The sequence below is a fragment of the Lepisma saccharinum genome, chromosome 20, assembly GCF_977018435.1.
Source record: "Lepisma saccharinum chromosome 20, izLepSacc3.1, whole genome shotgun sequence".
Classification (NCBI taxonomy): Eukaryota; Metazoa; Arthropoda; class Insecta; order Zygentoma; family Lepismatidae; genus Lepisma; species Lepisma saccharinum.
Genome location: NC_139248.1, coordinates 61,483,881 through 61,502,953, shown reverse-complemented (window position 1 = coordinate 61,502,953; position 19,073 = coordinate 61,483,881). Strand labels below are relative to the sequence as shown.

The 19,073-nt window shown below is 39.5% G+C and overlaps 1 protein-coding gene across 1 annotated transcript in view; it reads left to right on the top strand.

Moving 5' to 3' along the window:
- Positions 1-19,073, top strand: part of LOC146003650 (glyoxylate reductase/hydroxypyruvate reductase-like) — a 72,368-nt gene that overhangs the window by 1,142 nt on the left and 52,153 nt on the right. Inside the window, exons 2-3 of the mRNA XM_083142001.1 lie at positions 1,663-1,790; positions 7,387-7,576. Of these exons, the coding sequence (XP_082998127.1) occupies positions 1,663-1,790; positions 7,387-7,576 (318 nt within the window). The remainder of the gene's footprint in view (positions 1-1,662; positions 1,791-7,386; positions 7,577-19,073) is intronic.

Here is a 19,073-nt window from a genome sequence, read left to right as displayed (position 1 = left end):
TCTTTTTGTGAAACATTATGTAATATCATGTCAATTCTTTCTTTATGGTTTCAACTTTGTTATTCACTGTGGTAGTCAAATCGGTCGAAACATCAAATTATTTATCCAACCTCAATCCCCCTACCGTCCCCCAAATCGCACCCTGAAAATCGCACTTGACATGTGGTTCTAGTATTATGGATGTGTAGCTATGGTCACCCAATTCAGGACGACTTGTGCCATTTTTGATGAGGAAAGTAAACTTTTTGTTTTACGAAAATATCATAATCTTTTATTTTCCAGCTATCAAAAATGATCGATTCATTGATTTGGTGTTTTATGTCCTCTTTATGCATAGTAAGGCTAATCGGGACTGGACCTTCAGTTTAAGGTGGGATCCAAACCACCATGTGGCTCTACCGGTTATTGAACCTGAGACCCCTTGATTACAAGTCAACGACTATACCATTGCGCCATCGGGGTGGTCTATCAAAAATGAATAATGGTTTCACTACACATAACTTGAAAGTTCTTAATTCTATCATTTCACATTATGACTAATTATAATTAGTATATAATATATATTATGTATACTAGTATATGATAATTATCATCAGTAGCTTCTTTTGTCAAGAATTACAGATTGTGATAGACTGATTCCGTTAAACATGGTTATTTGTTACACGTGATAAGCTGGCGCAATGGACGAGAATTATTTTTCATATTTATAAAATGAAATATATTTTTCTAGGTTTACATAATTAAATATATCCTTATCAAGTTCTTTTACAGAAACAATTAAAAATATCCTTCATTATTTCATATATAAAATGACAGGGACAACCAAATCTTAGATCATGACAACAAATTAGCCATGCATTACACTGCATTAAAATGCCTGAAATACGAACTCTGAGAATTCTCTCGTTCTCTCCCAATATTTTGCCAACCTCCGAGGCGGAGTGGTTAGCACAGCGCGCTACGACTCCGAGGGCCCGGGTTCGATCCCGACCTGGATGTGGGTGTTCTTTGTGAGTGTCCTTTCATCTAGTTGATCATGACATCATTCATTCTCATCCTCGCGATTATCCAAAAGTTGCAGAAATGTGAAATACAATAAACCAAATCAATCAATCAATCTCTCTGTTTCTTTCTGTCTATCAATATCATCTCTCTGTCGAACTCTTTATATCTTTTGCTGTCTCTTTCACCATCTGTCCGTCAGTAGCTACGTTCCTTGCTTCGTCGGTTGTACAGTAAAACCTCGTTAATCCGGACTAGTGGGGGGGGATAAGTTGACCTGTTTAACGAAAGTCCGGATTAGCTGAAATAACCTAACCTAACAGTAGAAAGTGTATTAAAACTCAGTACAGTACATAGTCGGCGGGAAACAGAATTTCATCAGTGGTTGACTGCCTTTTCTTTGGGAAGTTCTCTTGTTGACTTCTAGCCACATTTAGACCCTTGCATTCTGCTTTTTTTCTTTTTGACTTTTGCCTGTCCGGATTAAGCGAACTCCGGCATATCACGGTCCGGATTAACGAGGTTTTACTGTATTTGTAAACATGTTCTTAGTTTGATTTTCTAATGACAGTAGCGTCTTACTCCATCTATCTTACGATAATAGAATTATTATGATTATAATGTAGGACTATTAACCACTTTTATAATTTTATTTTGAAGATGTGAAGTGGACCATTGGCATAAGACAACAATATCCAAGGAGGAGCTTCTGGAAAAAGTGCAAGGCATAGATGCATTGTTCTGGTGCTCTGTTGGAAAGGTTGACAAGGAGGTGCTGGAAAGAGCAGGTTAGTAGGTAAAACTATTAACACGGGAGTATGCGCCCAAGCAGAACGCGTCTTGCATTCTACCAACAGTGGTCACTGCCCTAACTGTCAGACTAAAGGTGACCACGATACCTTGATTTCAAATAGTTCAGTCAGTGTTTGGAATTAACTCCCTTTTTTGAGGTAAGTCTAACTGTAACTACCTACTTTTAAAGTAAACAGAGGACCTCCCCGATGACGCAGTGGTGGCGACGTCGCCTTGTAATCAAGGGGTCTCTGGTTCGATACCCGGTGGAGGCACATAGTGGTTAGGATCCCAATTTAAACTGTAGGTCCAGTCCTTATTAGCCTTACTGTGCATCAAGTGGACTTAAAACCAGGGATGTTAAAGGTCCAGGAATTTTAATTAAATTCAATTCCGGTCCAGGAGAGAAAATCAAGCGTAAATACGTTCTGGACCGTAAAGAACCTTTTTATCTGTAAAGTATTTCAATTCGGTCCAGGAACCTTTTTCCAGCTGAATTTAAATACGGTCCAGGAGCCTGTTTTCAGATTGAATTTAAATTCGGTCCAGGAACATTTTTTCTGGATCAATTTAAATTAGGTCCAGGAACCTTGTTCCGATCAAACAATACGCAACTTGGACCGAATTTAAATTGTGCGACAAAAAAGGTTCCGGTCCTGCAGCAGAACCCAATAGAATTTACGGGTTACTGGAACTTAAACATCCATGCTTAAAACACCAACTCAATCAATCAATCAATCAATTAAAGTAACCATGGACATAATTTCATTTCTGTCAGTAATATATTAATTTTTATAAGGTCGTTGAAGGAACATGATAATTTCAGACTGAAGTAGTGTCTTTTCTGAGGAGGCATCACTATTATTGGGGAAAAATATGTCTCTTGCCCCCCTGGAAAAAATACCTTGCTTGCCCCTCCTTGGAAAAAATCCTGCGGACGTTCATGACTAATACCAGAGTTACTTTTTTTTCAATTGAAGAGACGTTAAGAACAGTTACTTTGCGTTACTTACATTGTTAACTTTACGATTAGTAACGTGAGGGAAGATCTGAATTTCACAACCCTGATTCCAACTATGTCTTCTCTGGATGGTAAGGTGAAAAGGTTTTCGTGGAATCGCGTAAGGCACGGTAGGCTACGTTGCATGCTAAATTTAGAACACCCGCGCTATATTGAAATTCATTTGTAATTGAACTCGAGGGCGTGTAAGGGGCTATCTTCTGGTAAGACGACCAAAAGTCACACTCACTTTCATATAGTACACCCCGGTAAGTGCTTCCTGCAGGTCAACGAGTAAGGTGACCCTTGTCGTCCTGCCATTTTTGATGAGGAGAGTAAAGTTTTGTTGTACGAAAATATAATAATCTTTTATTTTCCAGCTACCAAAATGATTGATTGATTGATTTGGTGTTTTATGTCCACTTTATGCATTGTAAGGCTAAGCGGAACTGGACCTTCAGTTTAAAGTGGGATCTGAACCACTATGTGGCTCAACCGGTTATCGAACCCGGGTTCCCTTCATTACAAGGCAACGACGATACCATTGCGCCATCTGGGAGGTCTATCAAAAATGAATAATGGTTTCACTACACATAGATGACTTGAAAGTTTTTAATTCTATCATTTCATATTATGATTAATTATAATTAGTATATAATATATATTATATATACTAGTATATAATAATTATTATCAGTAGCTTCTTTTGACAAGAATTACGGATTGTGATAGACTTATTCCGTTAAATATGGTTATTTGTTACACGTGATAAGCTGACGCAATGAACGAGAATTATTTTTCATATTTATAAAATGAAATATATTTTTCTAGGTTAACCATTCGATATTATTTAAAAAAAACACTCTTTGTCCCGTTTTATTAAAGTCTAGGAGTTATCTTGTAAACCAAGTCTCAATTTGAGTTGGTGCTTTAAGTACACTTTGTGCACAGTAAGGCTACTTGGGACTGGACCTGCAGTTTAAAGTGGGACCCGAAACACTTGTGCCTCCACCGAGTATCGAACCCGGGACAACTTGATTACAAAGCGACGACGCTACCACTGCGCCATTTTTAATTTTTTTTATTTCTATATAATTTACATTGCACAATATCAATCATGAAGACTTTACACAAGAAATTAAGAGATATTACAAATTGGTACATAGTGGATTATACAATAGGTTTCAATCTGTATAGAATTTTACATAACAGATTATGTTAATGCTAGAAATCCGGCCTTCACGTCAGGAATTCAATATAATTTCGTAATTCTACTAAGTAAGTTCTCCATCTTTCTTTGTCAGTATGTTCAGAGTTTACATAAGCTATTACATTACAATATGAAGTACATTAATCAATTGTTATTAAGATACACTCGTACCAAAGTTACGCTATTTTTTACATTACTACATTTTGTAAAAAGTTTGCATACAAACTTCTCTTGTCGTAATTGTTCAGTTCTAAGTATTCATTTTGTACATAATTCTGTAATGATTCTTCGCATTTGGCTGGTGTCTTCTTTAAGGCATAATACACATACTGAGCTATGATCCACTGCACAGCCTGTAATTTGGTTCTTGGATAAAAATTAAAGTCTGGAAGTAATATATGGTCTGCTGTAAAGTGGTTGGCAGGAAGTCGACACATTTTTCCTAGTCTTTGGCAAAGGTATTGCCAATCATCACTTATTTCGGAGCACGTACTGAGTCCATGTTTCAAAGTATCACTTTGATGGCAAAATCCGCACTCTTCGTTCTCTTCCAACTGTAGCGGGAGCGCCATCTGTTATGTCAAGACTTTATCATGCACTGCTAGGTACCACATAGATCGCACAGGTGTAGGTATGTGCCGTGCAGTTACATTACGCCATGCTTTTGACCATTGGATAGTAGGGTGCACGGTTTGAATTCTTGGCATCACTCGTCGTCTTTGTAACTGCATTCGACATAAGAATTCGCCCGTAATTGTTTCACTTTGTAATTTCGGACATGTGAATAAATATGTAAATTCCACCATCGTCGTTTGAAATTAGTTGAGACTACTGGTTAATTTAGGCACTGAGACAGGGGCTGTAAGTTCGACATCTCCTAAGTAAGAATGTAGCACATGCCCTGTCAGGTTCTGTGCTGTACTCAATAACTGTTTTATGTTGCGGTGTATTAGAAGTGACTGTGCTTTTATTTCAAGATTCATCAGGTTAAGTCCTCCAACTCGTTCAGGTAGACACAGTGTCTCATACGCGACCCGTAATACATGTGCTTGCCAAATAAACTGTGGTGTTGCTATACGCCGTATTTCAGCAGCTTTTGGTTTGGAGAGTTCTAAGACTGGCGCTACATACCACACTTTAGAGAAAAGAAACACATTAACGTAGGTTACTCTGGCTATTATTGATAATTCCCGTCTCCGATCTAGAAAAGTTGCGTGTCGGAAGCGTGTCACTACTTGATTATATGTTTTTACTTTGGTTTCTGTTAAGGTGGTACCGAAAACTATTCCTAATATCGTCACGTTCTTTACAATCTCATAGACAAAGGATCTATAACAATGTGCTGGGTGCTTTCCCAGTTGTAGAATTTTCGATTTTTTGTAATTCACCGTGAAGCCCGTTATTTCTTGTGTTGTTTCAAGTATTTTTTGTACTGATTTCAGATCATGTTCATCTTCAAGTATTATAGTTACATCGTCTGCATATTCCAGGATTCGATGTGTTTGAGAATATAGTTCTATTCCTTTTATCTCATCCTGTAGCCAGTTTATGGTAAGTGTTATCGCTAAACAAAAGGCGAGAAGTGAGAATGGACATCCCTGTCGGAGGCCTCGTTGCAAAGGAAACTGTTTCTTCAGCGTTCCATTTAAATTAAGTTTTACTCTTGCTTGGAAATAGAGACCTTGGACCGCCCCGATAATTTTGTCTCCTAGCCCAATTTTGCGTAATAATGCAAATAGATAATCATGTTTTATGGAATCAAATGCACTCGCAAAATCTAATGCTAAAATTGCTGTTGTAGATTCCTTTTCATCTTGTGTTAAGGCTACTATTTCTCTCAAGGTAGTTAATAATTCAAATATTATTCCTTTGTTTCCAAATACATGTTGTTGTTTACCAATTATTTTATCTGTATATAGCTGCAAACGACTAGTAAGAGGCGTGCGTAAATATTATAGTCTACACATAACAACGTTATTGGCCGGTAATGTTGTGCAGATTGACAGCGGCCAGGTTTCGGTACCAATACCATAACTCCTAACAAGCTTGAGGGACCCATCCGTTGACGCCGAAAAAAGTCGTTTACTCATCTTGTCATTAAGTCTTTCATCAGGGGCCAAAAAGTTTGAAAAAGTTCCATGGGAAAGCCATGAATTCCACCCGCTTTATTCATTGTTCCTGTCATTGCCGCTTGCTTTACTTCATCCATTGTAAAGGGTTGCTCTAGCGTTTTGTTGTCTTCCTTTGTTATCTTCGGAATGGCGAGAATCGATAGATCTGGCGGTTCTGTGGTAGCCTGGGCCCCAAAATTTACTGGAAAAGTGATTGACGAGATATCGGTATATATCTGCTGAATTTGTATGTTTACATCCATTCTCATCTTCTATTTCTGTGATTAATTTCCGTTCTTCTCTTTGTCGCTCTTTTAACACGTGGGATAATGTTGGTAGTTCAGTAAGATCGAACATAGGTAATTGACTACGATAGTTGTATTCCTGTAAGTCTTGCTTATACATCTTCAAGACAACAACTTGCATTCTTGTATTCGGGCAATTGTGAGTGCGGCAACACCTTATACGAACACACACACACACACACATGCACAGATAACATATCAACGGCAATATACTAGCACGCACGGAACAAGCCAAATGGTACCCGCACAACACCGACACCAACACTTTCACAGCCTGTAGAAGACTTCAAGACGAACAACTTTTCTTATCAACATTTTGCTCGATAAGGCTTCGTTTCTACACTACGAGATCGCGTAAAAATAATTTTCCATCCTGTAAGTATGCAGCCACGCGTCACAGAAGTCTTCTCACTCCCGAAGTATGGCCTTGTCTCTATTCGTCGCATAGTTTGTCCATAGCGTACTTAAAAGTTCGTCGCTTTCCGACCAAAAAAATAATGGAAAGTGGCAACCATGAACCTGTATCGCGTGGCTGCGTACATTCAGGATAGAAAAATGTCATTTTTCGAGGGCTTACAGCGTAAGAACTTTAGAACCAAACTTTAAAATGGAAAATGTAGTAGGTCTATATGTCATTTACGCGCTGTGAAAGTTCGTAGGTGTTGTACTGTAACATCATCTGTATATACAGGGTGATTAAAAAGTTCGGTTCTAAATGATAACTCACTTATTAGTAAAGATAGCGAAAAATGGGAGGTTGTAATTTGTGATTTGATTTGCTTTATTTTACTTCGCTTTTTGTGCTACTTTTGGCTAAGTTGCGAAGATTGGGATGAGTGATGATATGATGAAATTGATGAATGGACACTCACAAATATCCATGCCCAGGCCAGGATTCGAACCCCTGGACCCCTGGAGGAAATGTGTAGTTTTCAATCATTTTTATATTTTTCTTCTAATTGTCAGGAAAGAATTTGAAGGTCATCGCCACTGTTTCTACTGGATACGACCACATCGACGTTAAAGAAGCCAAAGCAAGGGGAATCAGGGTTGGCAACAGTCCAAACATTGGCGCAAATACTGTGGCAGAACTCACAATAGGTTTGCTCCTTGCCACCTCACACAGGATATTAGAAGTGAGCGCTTCTCTTCGGAGGTAAGTGGGACTCGACTAAACAAACGAAACATTTCATACATGCTGCTTGTCGCTTTCGTGGTACTCGAACAGGGACGTGAATAGTGTCGCCTCTGTCTTCTGGCCGTGCATGCGCAAATATTCTTCTTTACATCTGGACGGAAAACTGCCTATGGACCATGTTAGTGTGACGTCACGCTGCAAGATTGAGTCCAAACAATCTTCGCACGTGGTTTTGCCTTATGTGATAACATTAGGTTTTCCATTGCAAGTGGTAACTTTTAAAGCTGTGACAGCAGTCATGAAATAAAATTGTGATGCATATTGTACATCAATGTACAGGTGAGATTTCGGAGAATAGGTCTCTATATAAAACATTCCTTACAGATGAGAATGAAAAGAACAAATTGCGTAGGAAATGGAGTAAAGCGAATGCTCGTAACGACGTCGGATCCGCAATGGCAGCCAATGGGCGGCGCCGCTGCAGTCACGTGAGGCTGCTTGTTTCCCATCATCCATAGCGGCATCGTGACTGCACTTGATATTAGCTGAGCTTCGGGCCGGCTTCGGATGTGCTCGGAACTGGAAGTCTAGATTTTCTTGTAAAATGCATGATTTTTTTACTCCTGTTATTCTTTAACTTATGCTCTGTAAGACATGTGTGATATATAGACGCATTCTCCGAAATCTCATCTTTACATGGATGGATATACATCACACTTTTGTTTCGTATCTGCTGTCACAATCATTAAAGCTACCACTTGCGATGGAAAATCTAATGTTACCGAATACGCCAAAACCATGTGACTATTTTGTTTGGACTCAATGGTGCTCAGTTGTCCGCTGTTGACGTCAACTCTAATATGGTCCATTCAGGTGTGCACAGTGACGTCACGCATATTCAACGGAACGTCCCTGTTCAGTCGGGTAACGACAGCGTGTGCGCTGTTGCCACGTTCAACGCACATCGCTAGGTCGTTGAATATTAATCTGTTTAAAATCGATTTTGCAAGGTAACTTTACAGATGCAATGGGTTTTAAGAACAGCTGCAATGAACTTCAAAACAAGACCAAGATTGTATTTGTATGAATTTGAGTTTGAATTGATAATTTAAGACTACGTTATGCAGAGATAGGCTAACCCGGACTGGACCTACAGTTTAAAGTGAGATCCGAACTACTATGCAATGTACCTCGAACCCGAGACCCCTTGATTACAAGGCGACGACGTTACCACTACGCCATCGGGGAGGCCCAAGGTTGTATTTTTTGGACTATCCAATGCCAAGAAAAAGTTGTTCGCAAAATTGCTAACAACGTTTCTTAGGCCAATTAAAGAAATCAGAAATTAAGAATTTTGTTGGAAACCTTTCAATCTGCACCGTATCTAAATTTCATCATGATCGGACTACATGTTTTTTTTTTATTAATACAGAATTTCATAGGGACCGGTTGTTTAGAAAACACACACTAAAAAATACACATTTTTTTGTTCTCACGGTACAAAATCGAAGGCATACTCGAAGAAAAATTTTGTTCACTATAGATTAACGCAGAATTGAATAAGGTAAATTTTGATGCAACTTTTTTTTATGTAGGTCTATTGGTTAATTCTTAATTGGAGACAAACTAGAGTATGGTAAAAGTAATAAGGTCAAGTTCCCCGTTTTGGAAACTGTGAAGCCATTCATTATTTGGATTCAATTTCAATTTCAATGGTCTTTATTCTTGGGCGAGGTTCAGCAAATGCTGATCTACCACCTAACCCGACAAAGAAAGATGTAGCACAGTACCTATAACTTGACAAGTTTAAAAACAAGACGCTGCAAATAGCTGTTGCGCATCTCGCACAACATTTCCCCTCTCCATTCTCCGCAGCGACGTTGGTTCGCAGTGTTGCAACGTGGAGGGAGCGGAATGGTCTGATGATTTTCAACGAAATTTGTATTCGCTCTTTCCTGGGCTGTTTTCTACCTGTCGGAGTACAGAAATTCAGCTCACCTTTCCCCAATGAATCTTTTCCTTCTTTTAAAACTTGGCCTCCACGATGGCTCAGTGGTAGCGCCGTCGCCTTGTAACCAAGGGGTCCCGGGTTCGATTCCCAGTGGAGGCACATAGTGGTTCGGATCCCACTTTAAACTGTAGGTCCATACCCGATTAGCCTTACTGTGCATAAAGTGGACTTAAAACAACAAATCAATCCAATCCAATTCTTTTAAAACTTGAGAAACTATCCATTTAGATACTCCCGTGGCGGCGCTTGTGGACTCGACAACATTATACTTATGTATATGTAACTCCTTCTGATTTTGCAAATATGTTGCAACATTTTAAACAATTTATCTGTCCTGTCCTCTAAGGGACTTTCCAGAGCAGATTGTGGATTTCGTTGGACCTGCCATGATTTGATTTTTGCATTTCAAAAATATGCAGCCAAGAGTAAAGAGCAAGAACATTTCAATGCTTTAAAAAAGAACACAGGCAAGCGTGTTATCAGATTGCTTTCTCATAGTGATTGTTGTACAATAAAAAAAAGAACCTCCACCCCACTCGGCTTTTTTTTAAAAAAAACACGCCACTGCTCGATGTCGCATTCCGAAAATGAAGTCATTCGCCCAGAAGTTTCTCTTCGTTATAAACCTTAACGCGCGTGCGTAATACTACAGTTTACGATCCGCGCACCGCACGCATTTTCAAAGACCGGATTAAATCAATTGAACCACTGATAAACTGATATGAGCCGGCACCCTAAATCCAAACAGTAAAAATCGTTTGTCATATTTGTTTTAGCTTATTTTTGCCGAGTTGCAACCACTGGTACTCTCAAGGCCAGACCACTACGTAGAAGAGTGGTGGGGAGGATGACGTAATAGGAAGTGCTCCGCAGCGATCTGCGCATATCGGGACTTAACTTGTCATGCTTATAGGTACAATTATTATACATGAAGATTATAAGACACTACATAAGTAAAATGACATAAAAGAAACTATAAAAAACCTACTACTACAACAAGAAAATCACAAAAAGAAAACAGATGACAAAATATATACAGTGCGTGTGTGCTAATAAAAGAAAAGATAATAATATATATGTATCATTACTTAGTTTCGGTCCAGTTTTTTTTTTTAATAATTCACAGGAAACAGTTTTTAACCATATGTGGTCTTACTTTGCTTCTGATCATCAATCAGTGAATTGAAAGGTAGAAGAGGAAGAAAACACAACCGGTTCCAATATTTTACACTATATTTTTTCGATCTAATGCAGTTTTTACTTCAAATGGTTATTATGTTATAATACTATAGTTCAAATCACAATCCCTGACACCTTCTGTAAACAAAACCACCTGCATACAGAAAGCATTGCAAACTCATAGAAGTAAAATAATCCACACGAAAATCCAGCGTAGTTACAGGATTCATTACGTAAGGTAAAACAATGGCAAATTTGTAGTATGGGATACGCTGCCGCAAATGACGTCTCACTTTAAACCCAATGCTCTTTCTTTTTTTACCTATTGCTTCACCTTTATGGTTAACTCTTTGCACCAGTAATCACCAGTGGCGTAGCATGGACATTTCGGGTGGGAACGCCAAGTCCGAAGGAAGAGTCGGCCCTTTCTTGCTTAATAATTTACTTATGGTATTAGTTGCCTGAAGTAAGCTGGGTTTTCAATAAAACATCATCATTGCATGTTTTAGCTAGAAAATTAGATGCCTCACTATGCCACAGATGTTTTGAACTCTGGTGTTCTATACCTTTTTTTATATCTTTCTGCATGACGCAAGTCATTAAAAACCTACCTGAATCACAAGCGCCTCTGCACAACAGTAGACGTCATTGTTGTGGGCGATCCAACTACTGATTGATTTGGTTTATTTTACTTCGCTTTTCTACCACTTTTGGTTAATTGCGAATATGAATATGAGTGATGATATTGCTACAGGGACACTGACAAAGAACACCCGTGCTCATGCCGGGATTCGAACCAGGGACCTCTGTCGTCTTGGCGCACTGTGAAAAGCAGAGTGGATGATCCAAATATCGTACACTCTACTGACGTAACAGTGCCGATTAGAAATTCAGACCACTGTTTATTACATCTTGAGAATGCTGATAAACATTTTAAAATAATTTTCTCCAGAGACCATTCGATGTTAAGAGTTTTCAAATGAATGCTAAACATTTCCATTCACACAACGTTAAGTAGTTAGATAATAACGAAAAAATACAATAAGAAAATAATAGTTTTGCGGATTAAGTGGTAGAGCAGCCACAGGCTGAATTTCTATCACGAGGACTTCACCAACTTATTTGACAAAAACTGTGTTGATCTTTTAGTTTCTAATACACATCGCTGTTCGTGCGATAAATTATACAATGCAGTGGCCATTAAGAAGCAGTATATTTGAGATTGGTAAAGTTACGTCAGTCAATATTGCGTATTGTAGCATCACATAGCACGGGTTGCATGAGCGCGAAGAGCGAAGAACCGGGTAGGAATTCTGCCGCTGTGGTCTGCTTCAGAAGGCAGGAAGGGTCACATGAACCAATCACGGTAGACCTCTCGTACGCCGGCGTAAAAGAGCCTATTTGCGCGCGTGCTGTAGAAATGGAAGCTTTCCCTCCATAAAGGCAGCAAGGAATATAGGAGTCCTGTACGCCGAACCTGCTCGACGTCCGGCCGGGAAAGGCATTGAAAAGAGATGCTAGAACGAGTGTTGAGAGTGGAGCGTTGCAAGCGGATCGCGAAAAATAGCCATTATAATGCCATGAAGGACACACATATATGAAATTAGTCACGTTTTACTTTATAATCACAGCATTTAAGCATTTTTGAAATTTTAAATCTGGGAACGCCGGGCGTACGGGCGTACTATAACGCTACGCCACTGGTAATCACTTCCCATAAATTTGGCTTCTTTCTTTGAATATATTTTACTTGCATTTTTTAGACAAAATGATATAACATGGTAATGTATATTTCTAAGGTTTGATATAGATAGGAGTGTATTTGAAATTTGTTTGTACATTTTATGTAAATTGTATCTTATGTAAATAAAATATAAAATGGGCATAAACAGCCATATGCATTGCTGTAAGTCCAATAAATATATTCATGATGATCAAAACAAGACAAAAAGTTCGTAAATTTATTGCGGTTGGAAACTTTGACAAGCATCCTAATAACGATTTTTGTTCCGCCAAATATAGTGCACTTCGTAAAATAACTTGGTGACATGGCAAGGCAAGATAAGTGTGAACGTTTTGTAGTAATATAACTTTCAATGAGCTTAGAGATTTGTGTACATAATGATATTTTATAACATTAGTTATTTTCTAAAAATAATCATGTGAACAGGAAGGAAGTAGTGCAACTTAGTAAAATTGCCTGACTTAGCCTTAGAAAAATAACATGCCGAGTTCTATGCGTGAGGGAAAGTCTCCGTTTACTCCGAGCTTGTTTTCAAAACACCAGCAAGGACAGCCTTTGAAAAGGGGTGAGAAACAGATTCTACTCAATATTTATGTAACGTTCTGTCAGTAGTATCCTGAGAAACCAGTAAATGAAGTGGTTGAGTTGGTATCCTAGTGCAGTGGTGTGTCAGTGTCTGCAGTTTTAAGGGTTATGAAAGAGAGAATGACCGGGAGAGTAACAATGTATGCGGCTGCATATTCGTCTGATGTTTTGAGAGCGGGTTCTCACATTCAGAGGCTCTTATATAAAATGAATAGGTGCGGCGAACTATGAGTGTAACAGCAGATGATTCCGGTCATGGATCAGCTGACGCGGAGTGATACATCGAATCGGTGAGACCGTTTGTTTACAGAAGGTCTCAGGGATGGTGATTTAGACCTTAATTACATTAACTTTATTACTCTTATTATCAGGGACGTCGTTAGGGTGGGGCACGCGGGGGCACTGGCCCCGGCAAACGTCAACGTGGCCCCGGGAAACTGTTCTGTATTTGCTGGAAATTTTACTTTAATGACAAATATTGCAACATAATTCTTCAGTAAATTTTGCTTGCAGTTTGAAACACTTCTTCAATTTTCAGTAGCACGAACCCAAGCAAGGCGTATCTTTCTTATTTCCCTGTTTCTTGCTTGTTGAACACAAATAGATGTATTGGAAGGGGATGCAGTTAATGGTTTTGTGGTCTGCCCCGGTCAGGGAAGTCTGAGACCAATTGAAAATGCACTTTTCCTCCCTGCTGCACACCAGATCCAGGATCCCCTCCAAAACCCACACTTTATCTTCATCTGGCCCTGCACTGGCTTCATGGGCGTCGAAAGGACGACACAAACAGGAAGATTTAGCTACGGGTGGCTAGAACTATCTGTGTTAATTGTTTTATGGTTCAGAAAAGATATCGCCATGCGTTGCAAATTCCAAGAACAGAATTATATTGCTTGTCCCTTTTTCGGCGCGGGAATGAATGACATAGCGGTTCTTCTCACATGCACTCAACCCTCCTGCTAATGAGCTGCCCTGCAAGGAGGGAAAGGCCACTTTCTGAAAATTCGGAGAAACATCGAAAAGGTCGATTCATCTGTTGATTTGGTGGACAGTTGATATCTGTCAGTTTGAAGTAGGATTTGTTGTCCGAGCGGTGGTAAACTTCTGTAAACGCGAGAAGATAGGATCACGAAGTGTTTGTGATCTCGTTTTCTTACATCGCGAGTAAAACGTCGAATGAGAAGCTGCCAGTTTGTCTTCCTTTGGAAATAATGGATCAGAATCAACTGATCGACCAAATATTCAACATATTGGCATTCTAAAATAGTCTGACTACCACACAAGATCTCATGTATAATGAAGAATAAACCACGTTTCAATTAAGGAAGGAAACTAGGTATGCAGCAATTGTTTTTACAGCCGTCTGCATGCTCTATAAGTATTATGTTACAAAATGTGTATATATTTCTGACTTTCTGTGATTTTTCTTCATTTAGCCTCCACCTGCAAATGCGGAAGCTGCTGCTGCTTAGGTGGCTAGGTTGGCTAAACATACAAATATAATTAATCCCTAGTCATACAGCGAATAATAAGCTTATAATATAATCATGAGTTATGGAGAAGGAAATAACTTATCAAACATTTTCTGTTTCCATTTGTTGTGCAGTGGTTAACAAAGTGCATTTCAATGCCAGGGGTCCTGGGTTCGAATCCAGAACTGGGCGTTTGTGTTTTTTATGATGGTCCTCTCATCAATTTCACATCACTCATTGTCATCTTCATCTTCACGATTAGCCAAAAAGTGTCAGAAAATCGAAGTAAAATAAACCAAATCAATCATTTATATATTTCTATATTACGCCGCTTTTCTACCTCTTGGGTTAAATACGACGATGAGGATGAATGATGAGCCGAAGGAATGGCGATGGGACAGACATGATACAACCATACCTGTCCAATATCCGAACCTTGGACCTCTGGTTTCGTAGCGTGTTATACTCAGTGGAATTCTTAGGAAGAAAAACTGTAAAAGTAGGGTGAAAAGAAGCAAATTTGTACGATGCATAAAAAGCCATGTTTAGTTCTTCTAAAACCCTTCCAATTAACGAGTTCGTGTTTTAAGTCCACTTTATGCACAGTAAGGCTAATCGGGGATCCGTACCACTATGTGCCTCCACAACCCGGGACCCCTTGATTGCAAGGCGGCGATGCTACCACTGCGTCATCGGGAACGTCGAGAAAAACTTTCAATTAGACAGTAAAATTAATATTGAGGGACAAGGCCTGCGAAGAGTTGTTTCATTCGGTTGCGCGTGGTCATCACATCGAGTCCCATAGTTTCGAGAGCAGAATTTGCTTCCATATCGCTTTCAAGAACTTCCCAAATTCTCCTCACGATGTTGGAACAGCACATAAATTTTGGAAATAATACAAGCTGGCACATACCCAGGGAAGGGGTTCGGGGGCTGCAGTCCTTTCCCGAAATCCTACAAATATCTGATTTTAATAATGTGTAGTAGTAATTAAATTTACTTCATTAACAGGATTAAACATCTTGTATATGGAAAGTTGCAATATACCAAGAAATTCATCTTCAGCGCATTTACTCCTCCCCCCAACCTTTTCGTCTTTAGATGGCGGCTGCCGATAAGGGATAAGTCCCTTCCGAAATAAAATTCTGGCTGCCGGCCTGACCACCAGGGATCGAACCTTTAACCTTTCGATTGATTGATTAATTGAACTGGTGTTTTAAGTCCACTTTATGCACAGTAAGGCTAATCGGGAGTGGACCTACAGTTTAAAGTGAGATCCGAACAATTATGTGCCTCCATCGGGAATCGAACCCGGGCAGGTTGTTGAACCTGCCGAACCAAAGACGAGAGCGTAATTATTTGAGCGTGTGGGAACTTTCTTTTATCCGGTGCCATCATATATTCAGTTTTCCACACACAAATAAGATTAATTTTAATAAATTAGACGTCTGCATATAATTTCTTATCGTCATCATTTCCCAAGTGAACAATCAGATGCCATAGAAGACTCGGGCCCGCCCTTCAAAAAACAAAAAAAGCGGACTCGATTCCGGTATGAACTGTATACATGAGATGCCTAGCTTGAACTCATTACGCACACATTTCATATTTGCACTGTTACCAATACTTGTAAACCTGGTTCCACCACTTTATATCTAAAACCACGGAAAAGGGTTTTATCTACTTCTCAATTTCTTTCCAGCAAATTTACAAATCTAAAGACTAATAACATTAAGCTAATGAGTTCATTCTGCATTTAGTTTCCCGAATAATGGCTGTGTATTTCGCGAGAGTATATCCGTGGACTGTTGGGGACTACAGAAGAAAATGATGTTCCTTTCCCATTATTGATTGATTGATTTGGTGTTTTAAGTCCACTTTATACACAGTAAGGCTAATCGGAACTGGTTCTACAGTTTAAAGTGGGATCCGAACCACTATGAGCATCCACCGGGTATCGAACCCGGAACCCCTTGATTACAAGGTGACGATGCTACCATGCGCCACCGATGAGGCCATTGATCCTTTTCTTTCCAAGACTATATATATATATATATATATATATATATATATATATATATATATATATATATATATATATATATATACATACATATATAGCTAATGTATGTATACAGCATAGGCCTATATGGTGTATAAATAGTTTGTTAATATTTAATAGTTTGATAGAAAAAATCTTACGTTTGGGCCCCCCCAAACTGATCAACCTAGCTACGTCCCTGCTTATTATTCACAATAAAAATAACAAGATTCTGCATTTTTGTAACTTGAAATGGTGCCAATGGTGTGTGAGAGGCTGTTGACCCCCATTCTTTACTCCTTTACCCCGCACTATGCTAAACCTTATCTACCAAGGGAAAGTAAACTGTCCTTGCCCCCCCCAATTTTGTAACCCAATCGCCGCCATTGCTCCGCCAATACAGTAAAATCATATTGAGTCACATGGGTAACCGGCCTATCACTTGTATACTACTAAAAATAGCAATTTTTATGGAAGTCTACTAACCAATAACCTCTCCGATGGCGCAGTGGTAGCGTCGTCGCCTTGTAACCAAGGGATTCCGGGTTTGATACCCGTCGGAGGCATATAGTGGTTCGAATCCCACTCAAAACTGTAAGTTTAGTCCCGATTAGCCTTACTGTGCATAAAGTGGACTTAAAACAGCAACGCAATCAATCATTCAATACCAATAAGAATTAGTGGCGCAACCACGAGGGGGAGCAAGGAGGGGGGCATTGCTCCCCCCCCCAACATTGGACCGAAAGGAGTGGCCCTGGGCGCCAAATGACCTAAATGAAAATAAGTTGTACAATTGATTTTACGCATAGAAAGGCTAATCGGGACTATACCTACAGTTTAAATTGGGATCCGAACCAATGTGCCATGTGCCTCCACATGGTATCGAGCCCGGAACCCCTTGATCACAAGGCGACGATGTTAACACTGCACCATCGGGGAGGCACAAAAGTTGTAAAAGAGAGAATGCGTTGGCGTTCCATGAAATTATTTCCGCCCTATTAAATCAATGTTGATGTCAGCCTGCACAAAGAATTGAATCCAAAAATTTTCTTGCTCGCTTCGCTGCCAGTTTATCATTGTTCTCCGTAAAGCATTGAAAATCACCAGACAGAGAAATAAGACTTGTCTTAATTGATTTGTTTTAAATGCATGAACAAGTGTGTTGAGGAAAGGGAGCGTGCATATTTGAGAGACAATTTATGTATTGATTGATCTATTTATTTAACTTCGTGTTTTGTGCCACTTTTGGCTAATTTGCGAAGATGGGGATGAGGGATGATGACATGATGAAATTGATGAATGGACACCCACAAACATCCAGGCTCAGGCCAGGATTCGAACCCGGGACCCCTGGCGTAGTAGCGTGATGTTATAACCACTTCACCACGGGGGTCGACTGACAATTTATGTAATTTTTCCTGTTGGTTTATTGTGAGATGGATGAATTGGTTGTGTAATGTATTTAAATAATATATACATGATGTATATAATATGTATATTAAAGAAACTTTGAATACGTACATATTTTAGTGTCCACGTCGCTCCATGTTCCATGTGAAACATATCGTGCATGAAAGTTACACATGTAAATGTAAAAAAGGTAAAGTGCTCCCCTGTGCTTAGCACCACGCCGTGAAGGCGTATAGGAGGCGTGGGGGTAACGCCCCACACTTTCTTGATCCGGTCATGAGTGGGGGTGATGTGATCAGCATCACGCCCCTAACCGCCTTTACCCCCCAAGGTTTCACCCAGGTACCCATGTTATTCGACGCTGGGTGGGCGCCGGAGCCGCTTCCATCGTTAGAAAAGTTCCCGGATTTGAACTGGCCGGGGATCGAACCCGGGACCTTGAGCATGGTAGTCAGACGCGTTACCGACTTTTTTTCTTTTTTAATATTCTTTATTTTATGCAGTAGTAACTACGTACATGATCCTATGATAACATTACAGATATATCAGATCTATATTACATAATTAGGTGTACTTACAAGAAAAGGGCCTGCAAAAAATTTGCATAGAGTGTTTTGCGGTTGGCTTGGTCCATCTGGTAATAATGCTCACTGTAGTGATATTGCAGCGAAATTTGCATTGACACTGAATTATGTCCTAAAATATAATAAATATATTGAGCTACTAAAAACTGGACCGCTCTTACTTTAGTAAGAGGGAAGAACACAAAATCTGGTAACAGTAAATGATCTACAGTAAATGTATCGGGCGATGTTCTACATATAGTACAAAGGCATTTACACAAATACTTCCATTGATCTACCGTTGCGGGACATGTTACGAGGCGATGTCGTAAAGTGTCTTTAGCTTGATGACAATTGGAACATACAGCACTGTCAGTCGTTTGGTATCGCCACTTTCGAGCACCGGTCGCAATGCCATCGTGAACTACTAGGTACCACAAAGATCGAACGCGGTTAGAAAGATGAGAGGCAGATATATTTCTCCATACGTTTGACCACACTACATTAGTT